This window comes from Etheostoma spectabile, chromosome 7, assembly GCF_008692095.1.
Source record: "Etheostoma spectabile isolate EspeVRDwgs_2016 chromosome 7, UIUC_Espe_1.0, whole genome shotgun sequence".
Taxonomy (NCBI): Eukaryota; Metazoa; Chordata; class Actinopteri; order Perciformes; family Percidae; genus Etheostoma; species Etheostoma spectabile.
In genome coordinates this window covers 31,255,468-31,278,349 of record NC_045739.1, presented here as the reverse complement: position 1 = coordinate 31,278,349, position 22,882 = coordinate 31,255,468, and the positions used below count along the sequence as shown (strand labels likewise).

Here is a 22,882-nt window from a genome sequence, read left to right as displayed (position 1 = left end):
TATATGACACTGACCTATATGAATATATATTATATATATTTTTTTTTTGGCCGTTTGAGTTCACGTGACATGTTTCTTCTGTGATAAACTTCTGGGGTTGAAATGTGTCTGATTTATTAAAACTAGGATGAACAACCAATGCTGTGTTCATTTGCAAAGGCCAAACCTTTTATGCTAAAACCTTTGTCCTATTTAAAAGCCACATATTAAATTGCTAAATAAAACAACCAATGTTAAACTGAAGAGTGCTATTCTCAAAATAAGACATGGAGTTAAGGACCATTCTATATATTTTTTTTCCTATGTCACAAAACAATGAGGTAATCTGACTCCTTTGGGGGGGAAAAAATAATTTTAGGGTTGCATATTTGCCTCTGACCAAAATCCTACAGAATATATTGAACGCTGAAAAGATGTGCACTTCAGAACGGTACAAAAACAGACACATACACACACAAAGTGCCCTCATGCGTACAAAAATTGAAGTTGTATTTGGCTCTGAAGCACAACAGGCCCTGATTATAAAGCGGTGTGCCAGTTTTCTGCAGTGAAACACATGAATAGTTCACAGGCGAGCACCCAACCCACCTCCCGCTGCTACGCTTGCATTTATACAAATATGTAGATTATGAAACCTTACAGTGATCGTTTTAAATAAGCTTTTTCCTGCTTGCTTGTTCTATTGCAAAACATCCACACCTTATTTAAAACCACCTGGGTGTATGAGAACCACCACAGGAACATACAGTACAGCGACACTCATAAGCTTCCTATTTCCCTTCTCTAATTGGTTTCGCAGCAGAATGACAACAAATGCAAATAAATCCCAGTGAAAATAGAAAGTTTCACAGTGTAGTCCACCCCAGTCTCGAAAGCTGTCAGCCAAAACGTAACTAGAGTCTCTGGAGTCTGAAGACACTGAAGAGCAACAAGATGAAAACAAAGTGGCTTTTTATGTAGCGTTGGGTTACAGTCTGCAGTATTTCAACAGTATTTTTTATTTCAGACTCATACTGAATGAACCATCAGGTTTTTCACCACACATTGGACATTGCAGATTATTAAAATGATAGTAACAGTTATAACTCATAAATCTCTTCCACGTCCGCTGCAGTTGAATTCCTCTCATCAGTAAAGATGAAGGCAGAGACAATATTCAATCTGCATACAATATGTTATCAACATTCCTTCATTATACAAACCTGATCTTATGACAAAGTGTAATTGCCTACTGAGATTGTCTAATCAGCCAGTGTGCCAATTAAGGATTGAGTTATTATTTTTGCACACACTTGTGACACACCGTGACGATAGATGAGCTGAGACTTCTCGAGCGTCTCCAGTGTTAGCGCTGAGGACACACTCCACCATCCAGCCCCGACTTCAACATACACACATCATCATATTCAGATGTACTGAATCCGTTTTCATGTCCCTCAGTTTTTCAAACCTGTGGAAAGAGAGGAGCTCCACGGAGCCTCACACAGCCACACCAACCCAGACTTTTAGAGGAGGTCTGTATGAGGCGTCTTTGACTCCTCGGCGGCCATCTTTGATCTCTGGTCCTAACTGAGGAGGAGGAGGCAGGCCGTCTCGCTCCAACATCGCTGTGACCTGCAGAAAAAAAAAAAAAATTGTCTTTTAATGGACTCCTTTCAGTTTCACCCCTAGCAAATTTTGACATTACTTATTACCTGAGGTGGTGGACAGTGTCTCATGACAAAATGTGTACGAAGAGGATGGCCAGCCCAATGTTCAGCAGGATGACCATGCAGATCATAATGGTGTTTGGGCCCTTTAAAAGAAAGGAACAAATGAGATGTGAGGGCAGTAGTCTCGCTTGGCCAGACCTTCTTCCACAGCGCTGCAAAGGAAGGTCTGGCTAGTCTACACAGCACTCCGAGATGGGAGAAAAACCCAGATTGGACAGATAGTCTAGCTAGCTGTCTGGATTAACCCTGCAGAGATCTGAGGACCAGGTAACCATAGTCCTCAGATTGGACAGATAGTCTAGCTAGCTGTCTGGATTTACCCTGCAGAGACCTGAGGACCAGGTAACCATAGTCCTCCGATTGGTCAGATAGTCTAGCTAGCTGTCTGGATTAACCCTGCAGAGATCTGAGGACCAGGTAACCATAGTCCTCAGATTGGACAGATAGTCTAGCTAGCTGTCTGGATTAACCCTGCAGAGATCTGAGGACCAGGTAACCATAGTCCTCAGATTGGACAGATAGTCTAGCTAGCTGTCTGGATTAACCCTGCAGAAATCTGAGGACCAGGTAACCATAGTCCTCAGATTGGACAGATAGTCTAGCTAGCTGTCTGGATTAACCCTGCAGAATCTGAGGACCAGGTCACCATAGTCCTCAGAAATCCACCGAGGTTAAAACGCCAACACAAAAGTGAATTCGGTTTCACATCTGTGCAATGTCAAAGAATTACCAGATGCTTGTGAAAATGACTACTTAACCCTCATGTTGTCCTCGGGTCAGGTTAACCCGTTTTCCTATATCAATGTTCTTTTTAATTCCCCAAAATAACATGATTGATTCCACACAACGCTCTTTGGCAAGTACAAATCTCTACTTTCATTAATTTTGGGGCATCTTACTCAATTTTATAGCATTTGAAAAAACATAGAAGTGTTTTTGAAATAGTATTGAGTAAAAGTTGACATATTCCAGTCTGTGATTATCCATCAACATCCATTCCTTTAATTTTAGTTGAAATAATTCCTAATTTCTGTTCATTTCTGCTTTTCTAACTCAAACTTTAGGCATACTTTCCTGTATATGAGGTTTATTAACCATAAATTCCCAAAATAACTGTAAAACGTTAATAAGTTAGTGTTACGTAGTGTTGAAAACGTCAAAGAAAGTGACAAACATTGAAAAAAAGCGTCAAAAGTGTTGAAAAAAGGGACAAAAACGTAAGGAAAAGTTAAAAAAACAACGATAAAAAGCCACAACAAAATTGGGGATTTTCAATTTTGACAGAAAGACAACACAAAGGTTAAAGGAATGTTCTACATTTTAGGAGATACGCTCATCCAGTTGTGTTTTTGAGAGTTAGATGAAAAAGATTAGCATGCATGGCAGTTAAAGGACTAGTTTGGAGATTTTGAAGTGGGGTTTAGTGACGTAGTTGTCTATAGCCAGTGTGTTGATGAGTCAGTTTGTATATTTAATATCTTACCTCCAGCTCCAAAGACTCATCAGCCCCCGTAGGACTTGGGCTTGACACCATGGCCTTTGGTCTGGCTTCTGCCTTGGGCTCCACCTTCGAGGCTGGTTTGACAACAATGGCTCTGTCTTCCACTTGCTTTGGTACTGTTCTAGGTTCAAGACTTGGTTTGGGGGACGGAGCTGGGCTGGGTTGCCGCTTTAGCAACGGCTTTGTCTCTGCTTTGCTGGACGGCTGCTCACCTCCCTGGACTCCACTTTGTTCTCGGAGACGGACGGCGCGCGTTCGTGGACCGATGGAGCTCTTTCGGTTTTGACCTCGTTGATTTTGGGCTCGGGGTGGACAGCTTTGGAGGGCCCTTTGGAGATGGGGCGCGGGGCTTCATCTTCATCTGGTAAGATGAGGCTATTCCTTACAGGGGCAGCTGGTGCAGGCAGGACATCTGGAGCTTTCACCTCGGAGTCAAACTTCTGCAGGGGCTTGATCTCCAGGTCCGAGCCCGGCTCTATCTTGCTGCTCTGACGGCTGGGGGTGCGAGAGGGGCCACGACTGCCGGGGGCCCCTCCGCCTTCAGGTGCGGCCGAGGCAGGAGCAGGAGCGGAGGTCGACGGGGTAGTAGGGCGACTGTTGGCCCTGCTGTTGGATTTACTGCTCCCCTTACTGCCACCACCTCTAACGCCTCTGTCTTCGTTCCAGCTTCCTGGACTGAGGAGTTTGGGCTCTTCCTTGCTGATGAAGCCGGGGCTGGGGGAGGGGGTGCGGGCTGGGGACGAGCCGGGCATGAGGCTGTCCAGTTCATTCATGAGTGGGCTTTCGGGCGGGGTGGGCAGGGGCTCCTCCTCGGCCAGCAGCGGCTCATGCATGACGGTCTCTATGTTCTCACTTCCCTCCCCGACCTCCAGCAACACTCTCTTCTTCAGGTACTCCGGTCCTGGGGGAGATCAGTTCAACCAGAATATCAGGGTCATTCATACAACTGGGGAGTAGGATATGGGATTTATTGATAACTATGAGTCAGTCAATCTGCATTGTTTGTTAAGTTCACAGTGACATTTGATATAAAATATGTTCCTGTTATTTCCTAGTTAACTGTCCTGTCTCTCTCTCTCTTGCCTACAAGACTAATTAGTTGACTACAACAGGAAATAACTACTGGACATCTATTTTGAAACTGACTTCTTAATAATCCCCTGCTATCCTCAACCCCAGTCTAATTTCTTTTGACTAAAATATCAAAAATAAGCTACAGGTGGATTTCCTGTGACCACAGGAAGCAGCTCCTGAGTTAAAAGGTGACCACTCTTTATAATGATCAACTTTAATGCACTTCTTTTTTTTTTTGCTCGCACTTCAGAGAGAAAAAACGTGTAAGAACTACCAAAGAAACTATAACGATATAATATTATTAGAATATACATATGTCATTAAGAATAAAAATGTTTATGTCAAAGTAAAAGTGAAATATAAATGGCTGGTGATACACTTTAGCTATTGTCAACAAATCCCATGAATAGACCAAAAGCAACAATGCATCATAGTCTATCAACTTCTACTGAAGACAGAAATCTTTAAAAACAAGTCACAAACATAGGCTTTGATTTTGAAAAAAGACTGAATAATTGCCCAAGAGAACAGAGAACTAAAGGTTTTATTCTACATTACACAAATAGTTTATTTAATGCGGACTATTTTGGACAACAATAGAGCGCTATGTCACAGGTAATGCTTGTAAGTGAACCAGTTCATTGTGGATTTTGATCTTTTTATGAAATTTGTTCAAAACCAGACTATATACTATCACTAGACTTATCCTTTAAATTGTGAGGCATTTTTGTTTTCCGCAGTACAGATGAACCAGACGGTGCACACGCTGACGCTGTTATGTCTGTGTTGTTGTCTCCTTAGTGAGATTTCTTTCATGATACAATGCACAGCGGGACTCCGCCAGGCTTCGTCTAGTTCTACTTTTAGTCTGAGACAATATGTGAAGCCGCTCACAGCGCTGCGTGGCGTTCTGGTTCCCTAACGCTCTCTGCTGGGGGAGAACGCCAGAGGAAAATAGCAAGAGGCTCCTAAATGGCTGCCGGGCTTTTGTGTGAACGCGTAAAAGCCAGACCCCTGAAACTGATCCGATCGCCTCGACCAAACAAGATGTTCCTTTTTTAGACGTTCAAATGCGACTACCCTCATGGTGAGCCTCAGCCAAGGATCTGCTGAAGTAGTCCTGCATTCAAAATCTTACTATTAACATCAAAATACAGTTACAGCATAGAAAGTAAAAGTACAAAGGATTCAGAATTTCAGAATACATGATATTGCTGTATTATAATTGGTCACTTGGTGGGGCTTATTTAAAGAAAACACGACTATATATACTTTATTAGCTTGTGAATTTCACCAAGGGGTCAATAAAGTCTTATCTTAATCCATAATATGACATCATAATGTATTTGTTGATTATGTTTGGTATTCCTAAACTGAATCTGTAAAGTATTAAATAGGTATTAAATACAAGTAAATGTAAAGGAGTAAATGATTTAATTTTGCCATGCGGTGAAGTAGAAGTATAAAGAAGTAGAACATTTAAATACTCAAGTAAAGTATCTCAAAATACACTTAAGTACAGTACTTACATCCCAGCACTGTGCATCAGTTATGATCAGTTATACTTGCTGTTTTCTTCAGTAAGTACATTGTAATGTTAGTGTCGTGTGTGTGTTATATGTGTATTGACTCTGCATTTAATGATGCATTCAAGACATTTGGGAAATATGGTAAATATAAGTGTAAGGGAAAGAATTCATGACATCCACTTTCCAGTGAAAATAACTTGGAGAATAGCTTGAAAACATCTAAATCTGTGCTTTTAAAAGTTGTCCATACTGTATTATCCTTTCCCAAACGTGTTAATAGACCTATTAACGTTATTATGAATTTGAATGAAACTGACCTGGCTGGTAGAAGGAAGGAGAGAGCTCTTTGGCCACCAGTCGGGCAATGCTGGACTCACTGTTGGAGGCCTGGGCCGCCTGCTCCGCCCCATCGGACTTGGCCTTGGCATGGGTGGTCCTGCAGGGGAACATATGCAACGCAATTCATAAATCACTGGAACAATCATCCAGATGTTACTGTTTACGGTTACTGCAGTGAAAGAAGTCATTTTAACATGGTGCCACTCCCTCCATGCATGGGAAATAGAATGTGTACCGCTGTCTAACTGGGTATTGTTTCTCATTCATCAGGCCCTCTGAGAGCGCGGCCCTTTGCCAAGGCAAGGCCCATTCCACTGGAGCTGCATGCATCCCTCCGGTGACTTCTCTCTGTCTCATGGAAATCCGTGTGATGATGGAGTCTTTAGTTACTTGCCAGCCATAACTCATTGTCCTGCTGGAGGTTGATCATTTATTTTCTGTCCCAGCCCAACAGCAGAAAATTACACCTATTAATACTAAGGAGCCATTTAACCAGCAGCCACGCATCCATTGAATACTGTAAACAGCTCCTTTTACTGTAGTATTTTTGGTTAAGCTGCTTAAGCATCAACTTTTAGGTTTCCCATTCAAGGTTCACACATGAGGTCGAGATCAGTCAGCGGGCATTTAGTCTGGATCCACGACGGTTCATTTACCGGAGATTCCCTTACCTTCCGCTTTCTATGTGGTTTTTGTCTAACCTCCGAGCTACCAAGCTCTTGTTACATGCTGAAAATGATAAAGAAGATTTACAAAGAATATGTTTAGGGCGTTTCCTCTCTAGCTGGGACGTTCTGGGACCGATTGGTGGGGATTTGCTATGCACAAAAACAGTGATGACTGGTAAGAGTAAATGAGGTTTAACCATGTATCAGCTGATTTAAATACCGTAGTTCACGTCACTGTATTGTATGGACAGTTCACTTCAATGTATTTTGTTTGTGGCGTTTTCATTTGCAGGGTGCAAATGTTCCACCAAAACACCGTCTTTGCAACCGGAGATGATTGACGCCCACGACGGCTGTGATTGGTTTAGAAAAATCCATGGGAGGGGTCTGACCTCCTGCACAGTGCTGTGGAGGAATAGCTGTTGGGGTATTTCAGTCTGGACCAAAGTGTTGGACTTGCATGCGGAGAGAGTTCAAGGCTTACTGCTGCACATTAACGGGGAGAATTACTGATTGTGATTACTCTGTGGATACTTGACATACTGTAACGTTACACTGAGCTGAGAATAGCTCCCTGCATGGTCCACTTGGGGACTCGGTGGGGAAGGTGCTTCCCACTGGAACAATTAGAGACTCCTGAGGCTCCCTGTCTGAGATAGATGAGCTCCACCTGTCCACACACAGTCAGCTCCTCCGTCCTCTTCCAGGAACCTCACCCTCAAATCTCACATGTTCATAAATACACTGAAATCATTCAATAAAGAAAGAGTTATAATAACAGCTGCCTTTTAGCTCATAGCTCGAGCCTAAATCCAACCCCACAAATACAACACATAAAAGAAACACACTTTAGGTTCACACCATGTAATTTTGCCAGCTGGGTACTATTTATGAAGTATCATGTGTAGTTTTAAATGGATTAAATGCATAAAAAATGTGTATTTGACAAAATATATCACGTGACTGAAATGTGGTTTAATGGATGAGGTTGACATTTGTTTCTCATTGTCAACAAATCCCATTTATCAAGTCCCCAAACATTCGTTAGTCTGTCTTTTGGTAATTTCTGGCTTCCCTACTCAGCTTTGAACTCATTGGTTTCAATGTAAATCTTTAAAAATAGGTCAACATTTTTTATTTTTTATTTTAAAGAACTTTTTTAATTTTCGAAATCTCTGTGTCTCGCCCAGGGTGTAATTCAATGTAGAACCACCACTGGTCTCAGCTAATGTGGTGTCAACCCGCGGTGGGTACAGAGCACTGCCCAGGTCAGGGGTAGTTGGTGGTCTAGTTACCCCAGAATAAGTGACTGTGTGCTGGGTACAGAGCACCGCCCAGGTCAAGGGTAGTTGGTGGTCTAGTTACCCCAGAATAAATGACTGTGTACTGGGTACAGAGCACCGCCCAGGTAAAGAGTAGTTGGTGGTCTAGTTACCCCAGAATAAGTGACTATGCGCTGGGCACGGAGCACAGCGAGCTGCCGGTCGTGGAAATCAAAGATCAGCTGAGGTTTCTTAAATTTGTAAAGAGCCAGCAGTGCACAAGCATATCCCTCTCTGTGGTTATAGTTGCTAAAATTGGTTAGCATTAGTGCTAATAGCCCGGGTGGGTGGCAGAGCTAATATAGGGATTGTTTTGACTGATGATTCCCAACTGAACGCACATGCTCTGGTATATCACTCAGCCACTGTATCCTTCTGGAACTCCCTACCCATACACATACACACACCCATGACTGTACCCCATTCAGATCACTAATCAAAGCCTACCTCTATAGATTAGCCTTCACTATTACATAATATTACATTTCATCTGCTGTTATTGTTTCACTATGTTTGTGTCGGTTTTATTGCTTCACTTGCGTTTAATGTCCAGTAGATTTATTTATTTGATTAGGACAATGCACATTAATCTACAATTCTGTAAATGCGCCACACTCTAGTTACCCAGCATGCATGTCTTCATGGTGGGAATTATAGACCATCAATATTAATAACATATACATATATACAGTTAATGGTAGGAAGAAACCATGCTACCCAGGATTCGAACCCGATGCCTTCTTGCTGTGAGGCTAACTACTAGGCCACGCATTTGACATTTCAATTTATTTTTGAGAGTACTTTAAAAATCTCTTTATACGTAAAATGCATTATTATTATTATTATTAGAAGCAGGGTTAGTAACTATTTCCAATATATACTTTTGTATAAAATGTTTGAAATGATCACCCTGACAGCAATAAATAAGTGATAAGTGGCTCTGAAAAAGGAGTGAAAAGGATTGGTCATCTATAGATTAAACCTGCGTTACCGGATTTTCTGTTTTTTTTTTTTAGTTTAGCCTATGTTCTTTAGTTTTAGGGAGCAGCCAGAGGAAGTAGTGGTGCTCTCTTGTGATGCACTCCTGAAATATCCATCAGATCTTTCATTCTATAATAGAACAAAAGGATTCAGGTCATAATGAGCCAGTCTGGCCCTTTAAGTTGTATAACTGCTGCAGTGTGTGCTGCTCCTCCAGTGCTTCTCTGCAACCAAACATGACATTTGACACTTTGACCTAAATACCCTTTATGCTTGTAGGGCTGCATTAGGAAGACACTTGTTGCACTCTGAGGAGTGACGAGACGTCAGCTGTAAGAAGAAACTGCCTTCAACACCCAAAGCTATGAACAATCGTACACCTTAAATCTTCATTTAGAGCCGGTGGAAAGTGTAGAAGTGTTTTAATATGTCCTGCTGTTTTGTAACCATTTGTTTTTGTCACGCTACAGTTTCCCTGAAGGCGGCTGATGGCAAGAGATATTCTGGCATGTGCGACTTTATCTTTGTGTGTGTGTCAAAGACTAATTTGGTGTCTATAAAAAGACGACTAAATCTTACAGACTAATCAAATAACTTTGTCAAAATACATTAAGAGCTAATTGCAACCTCATTATTGCCACATTGCTAAGAGGTCACCTAAATAAACACCTCAGTGAGTATTTTTACTTAAAGTACTTAAAAACCCCAGTGTAGAAATACTCTGTCACTGGTAAAGGTCACACACTCAAAACATATAAGTGTACTATCAAAATTTACAGTAGTGCACTGTAGATACTACAAAAGTACACAAAGTAAGTATTTATTATGCAGAATGGCCCATTTCAGATAAATGGGGTAAATGGTAAAGTGTGTCCAAACTTTTGACTGGTATTGCATATTGTAGTATTGGATTATAATTATGAATTAATTAATGTGTACATCACTTTAACGGTGCAGCTGGTAAAGGTAGGGCCTATTTTTGTTATATATATACTGTATATATATAGTTGCACAGCTAGAAGGAAGGCATCATTATTATTTTGTTGATTATATGTTGTATTTGTACTGAAAAGTAACTAAAGTTGCTTGTAATAAATGTAGGCGAGTAGAAAGTAAATTGTAATGGAGTTGAAGTATAAAGTAGCATAAAATAACTCCAGTACAGTAAGTACTTCAAAAGTTTACTTGACTGAGTACAGTACTTGAGTAAATGTACTTACTTACTTTCCATCAGTGGAATAGCTACAGAGATGTAATCAATAGTCCTCAGCTGAGGTTAGAGATGATCTTTATTTACAATTGTTACGTGTTACAAAATGCTCACATCAGCAGTACAGTATGTAATCCAAGCCGCACAACTAAAGCTAGGTGTGGTACATATATACGCTAAGCCTTTATACCCAAGCACTTGGTTATGAGCTGTGTCATATTTATATCCGTGGAACCATTTGACACCACTGCTGACGCAAGATGGCCCCAGATCTGTGGTCTCTAACTGCTGCCGGCGAGCGGTGGAGCTAAAGCGTACAGGGGGCAATGGAGAGCAAGCTGTTTTCAAGCTCAGCTGTGCACCATTTCATAGAGTCTTTAAATGGCTAAAACAGAAGTAATAGGTATGCAGACAAACACACAGAGCCGCTGGGATTCGGCTGAAGAACCCAGTCTGGGTGTTGTGTCTGTGACTAGGCAGGAAAGATGGGGTTTGGGCGCAGGGGGATGGGGGATAATCAGCTGTTGCATTCCCCTGTGATTGTGATACAGCAAGAGTGTGCCTGCCCATATTTAGTCAGGGCTCCTCTGTGACCACAGGGCCCCTGTCTGTGTGTGCGTCATTTACACCATGTCCTGCCACAGAGGTCCTCCGTGAGGCAGCCCACGCAACACACTAACGTCCACAGAGCGTCTGAATGCCTGTGGACGTACATCTAACCTGACGTGAAGAGGCCAGGTCTGGCATCCCATGCGGTGCACAGGTTGTACATGTATTTTTAACCAGCCGCTTTGTTGCCAGAGGATCATGGAGAGAGGAACCCACTGCCAGGAACAGTTGTGTCATGTCTCCACTGCTTGTATGATAAACAGATTTCAATTCAACGTGCAGGAACACTCAAGATGGCTGTTGTTTAGTTTGTGTGCAGAACTTAAATAGAAAATACAACATCGCAAGTCAAAATAAAAGAATATTATTGCCAAAATGTACATAAGTATCAAAAGTCAAAGTGCTCTTTCTGCAGAAAATGCCTTCTGAGACTTGCTTGCTTTAATGTGTAAGCAGAATTTTAAAGTGACTTTATGTAACTTTTTAATGTTTCTAAAGCTCTGTCATTTTTTATACAATGGTCTTAAATGACCTGTAACAGCAAACCGGACTAACAGTGAAAAGAACCCCATTTTCATATAGTTTTAATAAGGCATTTACCCGGGTGCAATTTTCCAATTTTTATGTAATGTGTCTATTTCAATCGTAAAATAACTTTAGATTGTGCGACTGGCTAGACATTTTGCTTTTACTCTATTTTTTTGTTCCCTTGTTCCCCTGTAACTGTGTAAGACGTCCGTGGGTTTCATGAAATGCACAACAACACAATTTGAGATTATTAGTTGGACTTTAATCTTTGAATTTGTTTGTGAAGTATTTAAACCATTTATTTAAATGGGGTAATGTCTCTTTGGTGGAACTGCAAGAACAACATCTCAGATTTGTGAAACATGAGAAGAGGCAACAAACCAGCTGAAGAGTGTAGAGTTTAAAGCGCCCATATTATGCTAATGCTTTCAAGCTCATAAATGTATTCTGAGGTTGTACCAGAGTAGGTTTCCATGGTTTCATTTTTGAAAAAACACCATATTTTTGTTGTACTGCACATTGTTGTAGACCCTGTCTTCACCCTGTGTGTTTAGGTTTCTGTTTTAGCTCCAGAGTGAGACGTCTCACTTCTATCCTATCTTTGTTGGGAGCTGCACATGCTTTCTAGACTTCTTCTAGACGAGGACACTTGTGGAATACCTGCAGAACAGGGACAGGAAGTAGAACAGGGACAGGAAGTAGTTCTTCTGGAGATTATGGTCAACTAGTGGCTGTTGGAGCAGTGTTTTGCTATCGCGAACGAGCTAGCATGCTACGGTTAGCCACCACGTCTCGGCTAGTGACGTAGAAAGCCGTGCAGATGTTGAACAGTTCATCCGGAGACTAAAGACAGAGGACATTCAGAAACCGGATCTCATTCAAAACAACATGGGTAGTTATTTTTCCAAGTTTGTATGAGGGTGGAAGCACCAGAGACACATAATAACACCCAAATTTCTGTTCATAATATGGGGACTTTGAAGTGTACTAGGTCCTTCTGAAATGTGGTGGAAAAGTATAAAAATGTACCTCGACGTAAGAACGGTACTTGAGTAAAAGTACTAAGTTACATGTAAGTCCAGTAATTTGGACAGTAAATATGTATTTCCTATAGGTCATGTTTGGTCTGTTAAGGCCACCGAGGTGTTTCTGAAAGCAGTCCTGCATAAATACCAAGCTTCCACTCTCAGCTCCATGTGCTGTAGGTGAGCTTAAAGCTCCGATGCGACAAACACCGGCCCATAACTCTTATAGACTGCTTATCCTTGGGAGTACAATATTTAGATTTCAATCTGCTGGGACAGGGGTCTGCAGTCCATCAGTGGGAGTCTCACTGCTGTAAACACTGGGCTTATTTCAGGTGCTGAAGACCACTGTGGACAAAAGCGGCACCGCCTTGTACGGTCACAGACAATCTGGAGGTAGACGTGCACACGTATGGACAAATAACCTCATAAGAAAAATCATGTTTCCCTACAGTTGGATTCATTGATTTCAGAATGCACTGGTTTAGATACTCTCATTCTCTCATTTTTCCCTTTCTTCGTTGGACAGGTACTGTAATGGTGGCTCTGCAACCCACTCTACTGACATATGCTCATGGAACTGGTCTGTCACTAAGTTAAAGGAATAGTTTGACATTTTTGGAAACGAGAATTTGCTTTGTAGATGAGAAGATCGATAGACTTGCCTCTCCTTTGAGAGTCATGGACGAGTTATTATTTCATTATTGAGCTTTAAAGGAGCTGGCAGACCGATTTTTATATTCTTTTTAACAAATGTTTTTAACTCACCATTTCTAGCCACTGGGGGACCATAGGCAGGCCGGGGGAACGCATATTAATATATCTGACAGCTTAATATATATTAAACCTCATAAAGTGAGATTTTCCTGCCATGGGACCTTTAATGAAAAAACTTGTATCACGGGTGAATTCTCTGCTTGCGACAAGCTGGGCCCACCAAATATTACTATTACTAATATAACCACCATCTTTACACCCACAAAGAAGCCTGGGGAAGATGAAATTGGATATTTGAACACTTTACGGCTGAAACTTGAGACAGTTCTGCTTTCAAAGTCAGTCCAGTCTCGGTTGTTGAAATGTCATTCAACATACCAGATGAGAGGGAGAACAGTCTGTTCAAATGGTGCAATCACTGCAAATGAACTTGGACTTGCACTACATCAATTATGGAAAACCATGCTGTGCTTAAATATGAAATCCTATGGTTCAAACAGTGTGTCTCTAATCAGCCACTTAAGGCCCTGCGCCCATTAACACAGTATCAAATAAACATAATGACTCTTTGGTTGTGTTTTCTTTTATGGGAATCAATGTGAGCCCCTGAGTCAGTCAGATGAATGAACGAAGTGTCTCTTTTTATGGCTATAGTCTCTATATGAACAGATCATTTCATACAATGCCCTCTGAGTAAAGCTTGCCCCGGTTTGTGCCTCTCAGCACTAATCAGCAGTTTCTCTAAAAAATAAATACGTGATCGGTGAAAACCCCAGAGAGTTATCTAACATTACGTACCAATGTAATAAAGGTATTTTCAGCATCTTTGAAGACCATTTGGATACAATAATATTCCATCTGTTCAACTTGAAAAACATAGCTTTTCAAGTTGAACATAGTTTTTCAAGTTGGGACTATATTTAATTTGTAAATGGACATGCTATATCTCCTTGTTTGTTTTGCCAAAAGAACATGAATAACAGGACTTTTTTTTCATGTTGTATAAATTGTTTCATTTTTGGCTACCATCTTTGTTTGGGAAACAAGAGAAAAAGAGGCACAGGTGCCAGGCACAGGTTAAAAAAGGCCTGCAGCATGTTGAATATGTATTTCATCCAAAGGGTTAGAACAATCTTTGAGTATTCGGGAAATATCTTCAGAATAGCTGTAAATCTTGTTAAATGAATATAATAGAACTAAAGGGAGACTTGGCATACAGCCCGATCCGGTGGGGGAGTTCTGGCCCGGCCGGCTGGAGTCTCTCTTTACCTCGTCTCTCTTGGTTTTGTTGAAAAGTTTTAGACAGCTGGCTTATTTTGATACACTAGTTAGGGCATAGAATCGAATATTGTTAGGGAGTAGTAGTTAGTCACATAGTTTTCAGATTTCTAACATATAATCAGAATATAATAGAACTAAAGGAGACTTGGCATACAGCCCGATCCGGTTGGGGAGAGTTCTGGCCCGGCCGGGCTGGAGCTCTCTTTACGTCGTCTCTCTTGGTTTTGTTGTAATAATTTTAGACAGCTGGGGACTTATTTGATACACTGAGCTCCTCTCTCCCTATTTTTCCATCTTTTCATTATGTGCTCCATGTCCCAGAAATGCTTGTTACTACCCTATTTCTGGGAGTCATTCCCCGGAGTCCTTTGTTCTTTTTTCCCCAGCATGTTACCCTTGGATCAGAGAGGCTCCGAAATCAGGTAGCAGCTGTCGCCATGGTCCCGCTACACGTTCTGTGATGCCATGTTCAACTGCTACACTGCGGTGCCCTGCTACGTCCTGCTACGTCCTGCTACTCCTGCTACGTCCTGCTGGCCTTGTAATGCCGCACAGCGTCCTGCTATGCCCATGAACTACTACAAAGACTGCTACAAACTACTAATTTTTTCTATTTTTGTTATTGCCCTCTTCATCTAACCCAACCGGCCCGTCAGACACCGCCTACCAAGAGCCTGGGTCTGGGTCTGACCGAGGTTTCTGCCTAAAAGGAAGTTTTTTCCTCTCCACTGTCGCACTGTTGCTTGCTCTGGAGGAAACTACTAGACTGTTGGGTCCTTGTAAATTCTGGACTGTGGTCTATCTGTAAAGTGTCTTGAGATAACTCTTGTTATGAATTGATACTATAAATAAAATTGAATTGAATTGAATTGAAAAATGGACCAGGTCCAGATGCGTAGTTCTGTACGGAGCCACAGAAAGGCCAGAAAAGGTTGTTTCTGAGCTACCTCTGCGTTCCCTCGCAATTCATTTTGGGTTCTTTTGCGATGAGTTTTGTGTTACCTCTAATCCATAGAGAAGGGCTGAGCTGAATTACGATATAGTATAGAGATCAAGCGAATAGCATCATACTCTGGGAGGGGAAAACAACTCTCTGCTCTCCATTGACTTGTATTGCGTAAAGGGGCCTCCTCGTTAATCTTGTTTTCTAGCAAACAACAGAAAAAGGCCTAAAAGCTGATGTGTGGTGATATTCACTACCAACAATGTAAATAAGCCATAACTTAAGTTTTTCTTTTTAAGCTAATGTCATGTCAGACGTTACGTTTTCATCAAGGAGTTTGTTATCAAGTCAAATAGCCAAATGGCAGTTTTAGGCTACCTTAATTTCTGTAAGTTAAGCTAACACATCTAACGTCGGACATAATGTAAGGTTAACGTCAGGATGCCACAGTCTCCCATTCTCTCTGCTGCTTCCTCACGTCTGTGTCCACTTCTTTCTTCAATAAAGCTCAGATTTTTGGGTCGGCAGCTTATGAAAACTTAAGTTCTGGGTTCTTTACATTGTTCGTAGTGAATATCACCACACAGGAGCTTCTGGGCATTTTTCTGTTGTTTGCTAGCAGACAGAATTGACAAGGAGGAAACTTTCATGCAATGCAAGTCAATGGAGAGCAGAGAGTTGTTTTTCCCTCCAGTTTTTCCCCTTAATGCGCTCTGTCTCTATGGGCTGCATATACGAAGCTGACTGGGAAAGACATCACATGTGCAGCTGTAGCCTAAGCCAGTGGTTTCCAAACTTTTTCCCTTCAAGGACCCCTAAACTGGCACAAATAAGACCACCGACCCCCATCTGATGTGATTTTCACTTTACAGAAAAAGTATGAAAGCCATGACCCAAATAGTCATACATTCTGTCTTTGTGTTAAGGGAATTGTAGCAAAAATAAATCATTCCTCTTTGTATTGGGGACCCCCTGGGTGTCCCTGGACCCAACTTTGAAAACCACTGACAGGAGCAATAATCACATCCGCAGCCAGCAGCTGCAGCCTTTTGTGTCACATCATCTCTCCTTTCTGTAGTATCCCATAAACTAGCAGAGTGTTTCCATAAACTAGCAGTGTATTATACTGAACTGGACCAACACACTAACACTGATAAAAAAGAGCAAAAAAGAAATCAGGAGAATCCTCTCCCTGCTCATGTGTTCTCACCTGGACGCAGCGATCTCTGCCTTCTGCTTGCCGATGGCTGCAGCCCTCTGAGCACCCTCCACCGCCCGCTCCACCTTCTGCTTGATCTTGGTTCCCTTCAGCTGGATCACCCTCTTCTTCATGGCCTTCACCAGCAAGTTGTTCATGTACTTGCCCTCCTCCTTCCCTCCCTCGGCGAAGGTGGTGCAGCCGTAGCCGTGTCTCTGGTTGTTCAGCCACTCGCCCTCGTACTTCAGCCCGCTGGACCTCTCGCTTATTCCATATCCTGAGCGCTTGTCGTTCTTCCACTCGCCCATGTAGACCTCTGTGGTGGTGGCGTCAATGTCGGCCTCCACCGGGGGGAAATCCTCGGCTCCGGCCAGGCTCTCGTCCCCGATGCTGATGGTGGAGTTGGTGTCGCTGGCGTTGGAGCTGAGAGCCGACTCCGTCCTCAGGAAGCTGATTTTGCTCTTCTGGCTGGACAGCGAGGTACTGGAGTCGGACTTCTTTAGCTTACCCAGCAGGGAGCTCCTGTTAAACAGGCCTTTCTTTTTGGGTTTCACAGCCTCTGGGTCCACCTGTAGAGTGAGAGCGAAGCCTCCGCGGGACGGCCCCAGCTGGGTGGGGGTGGCGACGGGCGTCTCCTCGCCTGAGGCGTTGGTGGTGGTGATCGTGGGGACGTCTTGCTGCAGGACGGTGCCGTTGCTGTGCTCGCTGCGAAGGGAGGTCAGGGAGGTACGAAGAGGGGAGCGGACGACTGCTGCCATGCCATAAGGGACGCTCTGCCGGACCCCATAGCCGTGCCGCATCCCACCTGTGAACTGACCCTGGTAAGTACCTAGAAACATCAGAAAACAGGGAATTAAACCAAACATCAGAGGCTAGTTATTACATGCTAGCAGCATAGCTCTCAGTCTGTTTGGTCCACCACTTTGGTCCAACTAAAATATCTCAACAACCATTTGATGGATTGCCATGCCATTTGGTATAGACATTCACTGAACCTAGCAGATGGAGCCTACTGATTTTGATGACGCCCAGACTTTACCTCTAGCGCCACCAGCAGGTCAACTTTCACTTATCTTGTGAAATATCTTAAAATCCACTGAATGGATTGGCAGCACATTTTGTACAGCAATTGTGGTTTCTAGATAGCAAATCCTACTGTATTTCAGGATCCCCTGACTTTTTAGAGTACAGCCTCAAAGAGCTGTTAGCATGCTTGAAACATGGCCGGGAGCCACTTCACTTAAAAGTACCTGTCCTTTAATTTCTGCCAGAATGTCCTGGATATCTTTAGTGTGAAACGATCATTAAGGCTGTGACTGACAAGTCATCTTGAGGTCTGGCCTCATGCTAAAATTGCCACAAGTGTGGATTATGATGACAGCTAGGCCTCAGCTCAGCCCGTGAGGCCAGGAGGGCATGGGGCTTGTGGGCTATTATTACAGCCTGACATCTAGTGCTGTCACATCCCCCACTGCAGCTTCCACCACACTGGGCTTCAGAGCTGATGAGTCAGCTGTTACGGAGGGGAACCACTGCTGTTGTACAAGCGGCGATCACAACAATTGATTTTATTTGAATTATTTTAGTTTTCTGTATACTGTATTGTGTAGTCCAGTGGATCAGCAAGCGTCTAAGGATTCAAAACTTCACTTACAATGCTCAGGGCTGTTTGTAACTTTTTCATTTTCATCCAACCTAATCTGGTCACAAAACCAATGTGATCCAGAAAAATGATTATTTGCCCACATTATGTTTTGCAAGTAAACTCTCATTTTGTCTTGTAAAGGAAACAAATGTATGCGTCTTGTGAATGTAAAATCAACAGGGAAAGTATTTAGGGAACTTTCACAGCTCCAGGTTGGTTCACTGTTTTGTAACTTCAATAAATGCAACATCTTTCCAAAAGTCAATGAGTCATTGTGTTAAATAATCGTGATTTCAATATTGACCAAAAAATTGCAATTATGATTTTTCCACAATTCGCAGCCCTGCTTGTACGTCACTTGAGTATTACCTTTTTGCTCTGCTTTTATTTCTACCTCACTATATTTCAGAGAGAAATATTGTACTTTTTACTCCACTACATGTATCTGACAGCTATAGTGATGAGTTACTTTGCAGATTCATGTTTAAAACACATAACCAGAACCACAAGGTGTAAAAAATGCACTGCATTTTGTAGAATTATATGTAAGTAGTTACAAAATGAAAGTGCTGCATACACAGTAATCAGTAATCAGTAACATGAGGCAATGATATATATATATAATATATAATGAATACATGTTTGCAAATTAGTACTTTCAGTACATTTTGCTTAGTTCTTTTACAGTAAGGTTTTAAATCACAGAGTTGTTTCTTGTGACATAGGTTATTATAGGCATTATGGTAAATGTCTTTTTATAGCCAAAGGTTTTTATTGTTATTACTTTTATTACTGTTGTCATTTTTATCTTTATACTGTCTTTTTCTTTTTCTCTATATATCTTCTTGGTGAAAACTGATGCTGGAAATTTCAATTTCCTTGCGGGAGTCACCCCAAAGGATTAATAAGTCTAAGTCTAAGTCTAGGTCTAGTACATTTACATGTCAGTATTTCTATTCCTATATCCGAATACTTCTTCCACCACCAAGATTCCTGCGGGGTTTGATTTCCAACGAGCTTTGAGCCCTTGACTGACAGCAGCAGGGTGATATTTTGTTCTGGTTACACGCAGACCTCAGAAACGGCCGGGAGGATCATCGGACCGCTCTGTTTGGGATTTGTCTTCACGTCACCGGCAATAAACTTCCAACGGACCATATGGCCACGCTTGGCTTGAGGGGGTTCGGTCTTAATGCTGCATGAGTTAGTTATGATCCTCTCATAAAGTCCACTGGTGGAAAGTCACTTTCTACTCAAGACAAGAACTGTACTCCAATTTTTAAGATCCTTCTTCACTTCTGTATTTCCTGTTTATGCTACTTTATTCGGTTTAGTCCACTACATTTATCTGACAGGTATTAGATACACAACATGTGATCAACAAATAACATATGATGCATTTTTAAGGACTAAACTAGTTACAAAGAGTATTTTTAGATTTAGTATTGTCACTTTTACTTTAGTAAAGGATCTGAATGCTTCCTTTACTACTGCAGAGGTACTGCATTATCACATTTCCACATTTTAGAGGTGGAAAGTAACTAAGTACATTTAGTAGGCTACCGTTTGCTCCACTTTACCAGCACTTTTGGTACTTTAATCCGATGATGCTAATACTTTTTGACTTTTAGTTACATAACATTTTGAGTGCAGAACTTTTACCTGTAACAGAGTATTTTTGACCTTTTTTACAGCCTGTGACTACTTTTAAAGACCTGCATACTTTTTCCACCCTCACAGGAACATCTCAAGTACTGCATTTGAATAACTTGTACTTTTCCATTGAATGCTACTCAACACTGTTACGACTTTGACTTGTAACCAGTGCTGGAATGTAACTAAGTTAATTTACTCAAGTACTTTACTTAAGTGTAGATTTGAGGTACTTTACTTACTCTTTTATGCCACTTTCTACTTCTACTCCGCTACATTTCAGAGAGAAATATTCTACTTTTTACTCCGCTACATTCATCTGACAACTAGTTACTTTGCTAATTAATATTTGTGCACACAAAGCACATGTACAGTAGTTCCTAAAGTACCCAACAATATAACAGCCAACAAGTCCTGATGAGATGATTAGACCATTAAACACCTGTTTGGATCCTTTACACTTTCTAACATGGGAGAATTTTCTGTATTTAGTACTTTTACTTAGATACTTTTACTTAAGTAACATTTACAATGCAGGACTTTTCCTTGTAGAATTAGTATTTTTTACTTAAGTAAAGGATCTGAATAGGGTACTTCTTCCACCACTGAGTATTTGCAATTTCTAAATCAATCCACTGCTTTTTTGAAAAATATTGACAAAGTCAAAAGTCTTAATGTGTAGCCTAACTCTCACCTCCATCCGCATATGTCTCTGTTCCATATCCATCCTGAAGCCCATTATTCCATGTTCCTTCATACTTGGCTCCACTGCCAACACTGATCCGGATGCCATATCTCCCTTTAAAGCCATGAGTCCATTCCCCTTTGTAAATCCAGTGTCCTTTGGACTCTACTCCCAGGCCGTGACGCTTCCCCTGCGACCAGTAGCCCTCGTAGGTGTTCCCGCTGGGCCAGGTGTACACTCCCACCACCTCGAAGCCGTAGTTCCAGGAGCCGGAGAACTCGCCCTGGCCTTTGGGTCCGGTGCAGATGCCATGGCCGTGGGCTTTGCCCCCCTCCCAGCCTCCGCAGTAAGCTCCGCCGTCGTCGAACTCAAAGCGCCCGCCACTCATGCCTCCCCGCAGCCCAACACCGCCCCGACGAGAAAGTTAAGTTTAGTCTGTTACCTGGCTAAAGATAAAACCTCCGTCAGTCTGACTTCACCTTCACCTGACATCAAAGCTGATTGGAGATATCCTTGGTGCTCAACTTGTGGGGTGTTCTTCTTTTGGAGTTACTTTGGGGATTTTTGCGCGTGTCCATGAAGCTCCAGGGCGCACGCCACACTTTGCAGAAAACTCTATTTTTCCCTCTTTTATTCCACTTGCGCCTTCTCGGATTTCACTCAATACCGATTTTCCTCCAGAATGGATGATGCTGTGTTACAAAGTTGGATGACTGGGCTATTACATGGAATTGTTTCTGTATATCTGTCTTGACAAGCCACTGATCTTACATGGCTGTTTCCCAGGTGGCCACAGAGAAAAGCCCCTTTCCCCCTGTCCCTGCCACCCAGCTATCTCCTGACACTCGCTGCTGTTGGAAATATTTCAGCAGACCTAACAAGGCGACCAATCCCCACACACACACCCTTCCAAAAATACGACCCAATCCTTACTCTGCTGCCTGCAAGGAGCCATGCCAGAGTCTTGCCACCTCGGGGCTGAAGTACATGCCATCAGGACTCTGCTCTCTGTTAGGCTTTACCATGCAGTTAATGCAATAATTATTCTCTAATAGGCTATTAAGCTTGATGAAAGATAGATCCAAAAGTAGATAACTCGCTGTCATTTCTCATTGATGTTCCTACATGGCATGGTCTCATATCTTATAGTATACCCTAATAATATTTTATTTATAACTTTATTCACAGTGTATATGTAGGCCTATATGTCCAGTAGGTTATGTCTCTTTCTATGACCTTATCATTGCAGTATATTTTGGGATATTGTTTGACTGTAAGTTGAATCACAAATTGTATTGTATTTTTTTCAAGAGTTAGAGTTGCTGGATGACTACAGGAGTCTACTTTCAAAATGTATAATTTAATGCTCCACTCATAATGACTTTTTGCATTGCGACCTAATTCCATTTAAAAACAGTGGGAATTATTAATCATAATGGGAGAGAGCAGTAGGCTCCTGTACTGTACTTCAATCTCTCCGCTCCCCCTGCTGAGAAATGTCGGTAACTGCATTAATATACATTAAAGGTCCCATGACATGGTGCTCTTTGGATGTTTTTATATAGACCTTAGTGGTCCCATCTGTTTGAGTCTCTTTTATATAGACCTTATGGTCCTAATACTGTATCTGAAGTCTCTTTTATATAGACCTTAGTGGCCCCCTAATACTGTATCTGAAGTCTCTTTTATATAACCTTAGGGTCCCCTAGTACTGTATCTGAAGTCTCTTTATATAGACCTTAGTGGTCCCCTATACTGTATCTGAGTCTCTTTATATAGCCTTACTGGTCCCTAATACTGTATCTGATCTTTAAACTGTGTCCCTACTGTCTGAATCTCTTTATATAGCCTTATGGTCCCTAATACTGTATCTGAAGTCTCTTTTATATAGACCTTAGTGGTCCCCTAATACTGTATCTGAATCTCTTTTATATAGACCTTAGTGGTCCCTAATACTGTATCTGAAGTCTCTTTCCCAAAATTCAGCCTTGGTGCAGAATTCCAACCTCTAGAGCCAGTCCCACAATGAGCTTTCCTTAGTAGTTTCCTGCCATTTCTGAGCAGCTCTGTAGCTCTTGAGGAGGAGGAGGAGGAGGAGGGGGTGGCAAGGTGGAGGCTGGGTGTGTGGCCTTGACCAACTGTCACTTTGCTCACTTGAAAGCCATGATGTCTCTCTCTCTCTCTCATGGGGGGAGGGGAATTCTCTGGGGGAGCAAAGCAGAGAAAGGGGAGGTAACCAGATCGGCCCCTTTGCTCGTTATA

The 22,882-nt window shown here is 42.0% G+C and overlaps 2 protein-coding genes across 2 annotated transcripts in view; one reads left to right on the top strand and one right to left on the bottom strand.

Annotated features, from left to right (window-relative positions):
- The window catches only part of LOC116693287 (tubulin alpha-1B chain), a 36,751-nt gene extending 32,270 nt beyond the window's left edge, over positions 1 to 4,481 (top strand). The window contains exons 5-6 of the mRNA XM_032522172.1: positions 1,931 to 1,933; positions 4,469 to 4,481. Of these exons, the coding sequence (XP_032378063.1) occupies positions 1,931 to 1,933; positions 4,469 to 4,472 (7 nt within the window). The 3' untranslated portion in view covers positions 4,473 to 4,481. The remainder of the gene's footprint in view (positions 1 to 1,930; positions 1,934 to 4,468) is intronic.
- Positions 339 to 21,481, bottom strand: jph2 (junctophilin 2). Its single transcript, XM_032522154.1, is given in 7 exon segments — positions 339 to 1,614; positions 1,695 to 1,795; positions 3,196 to 3,425; positions 3,428 to 4,114; positions 6,134 to 6,252; positions 16,650 to 17,466; positions 20,630 to 21,481. Coding segments are annotated over 6 exon segments (2,313 nt in total). The 5' UTR covers positions 21,009 to 21,481; the 3' UTR covers positions 339 to 1,614; positions 1,695 to 1,714.
- Between the last annotated feature and the right edge of the window lie 1,401 nt (positions 21,482 to 22,882).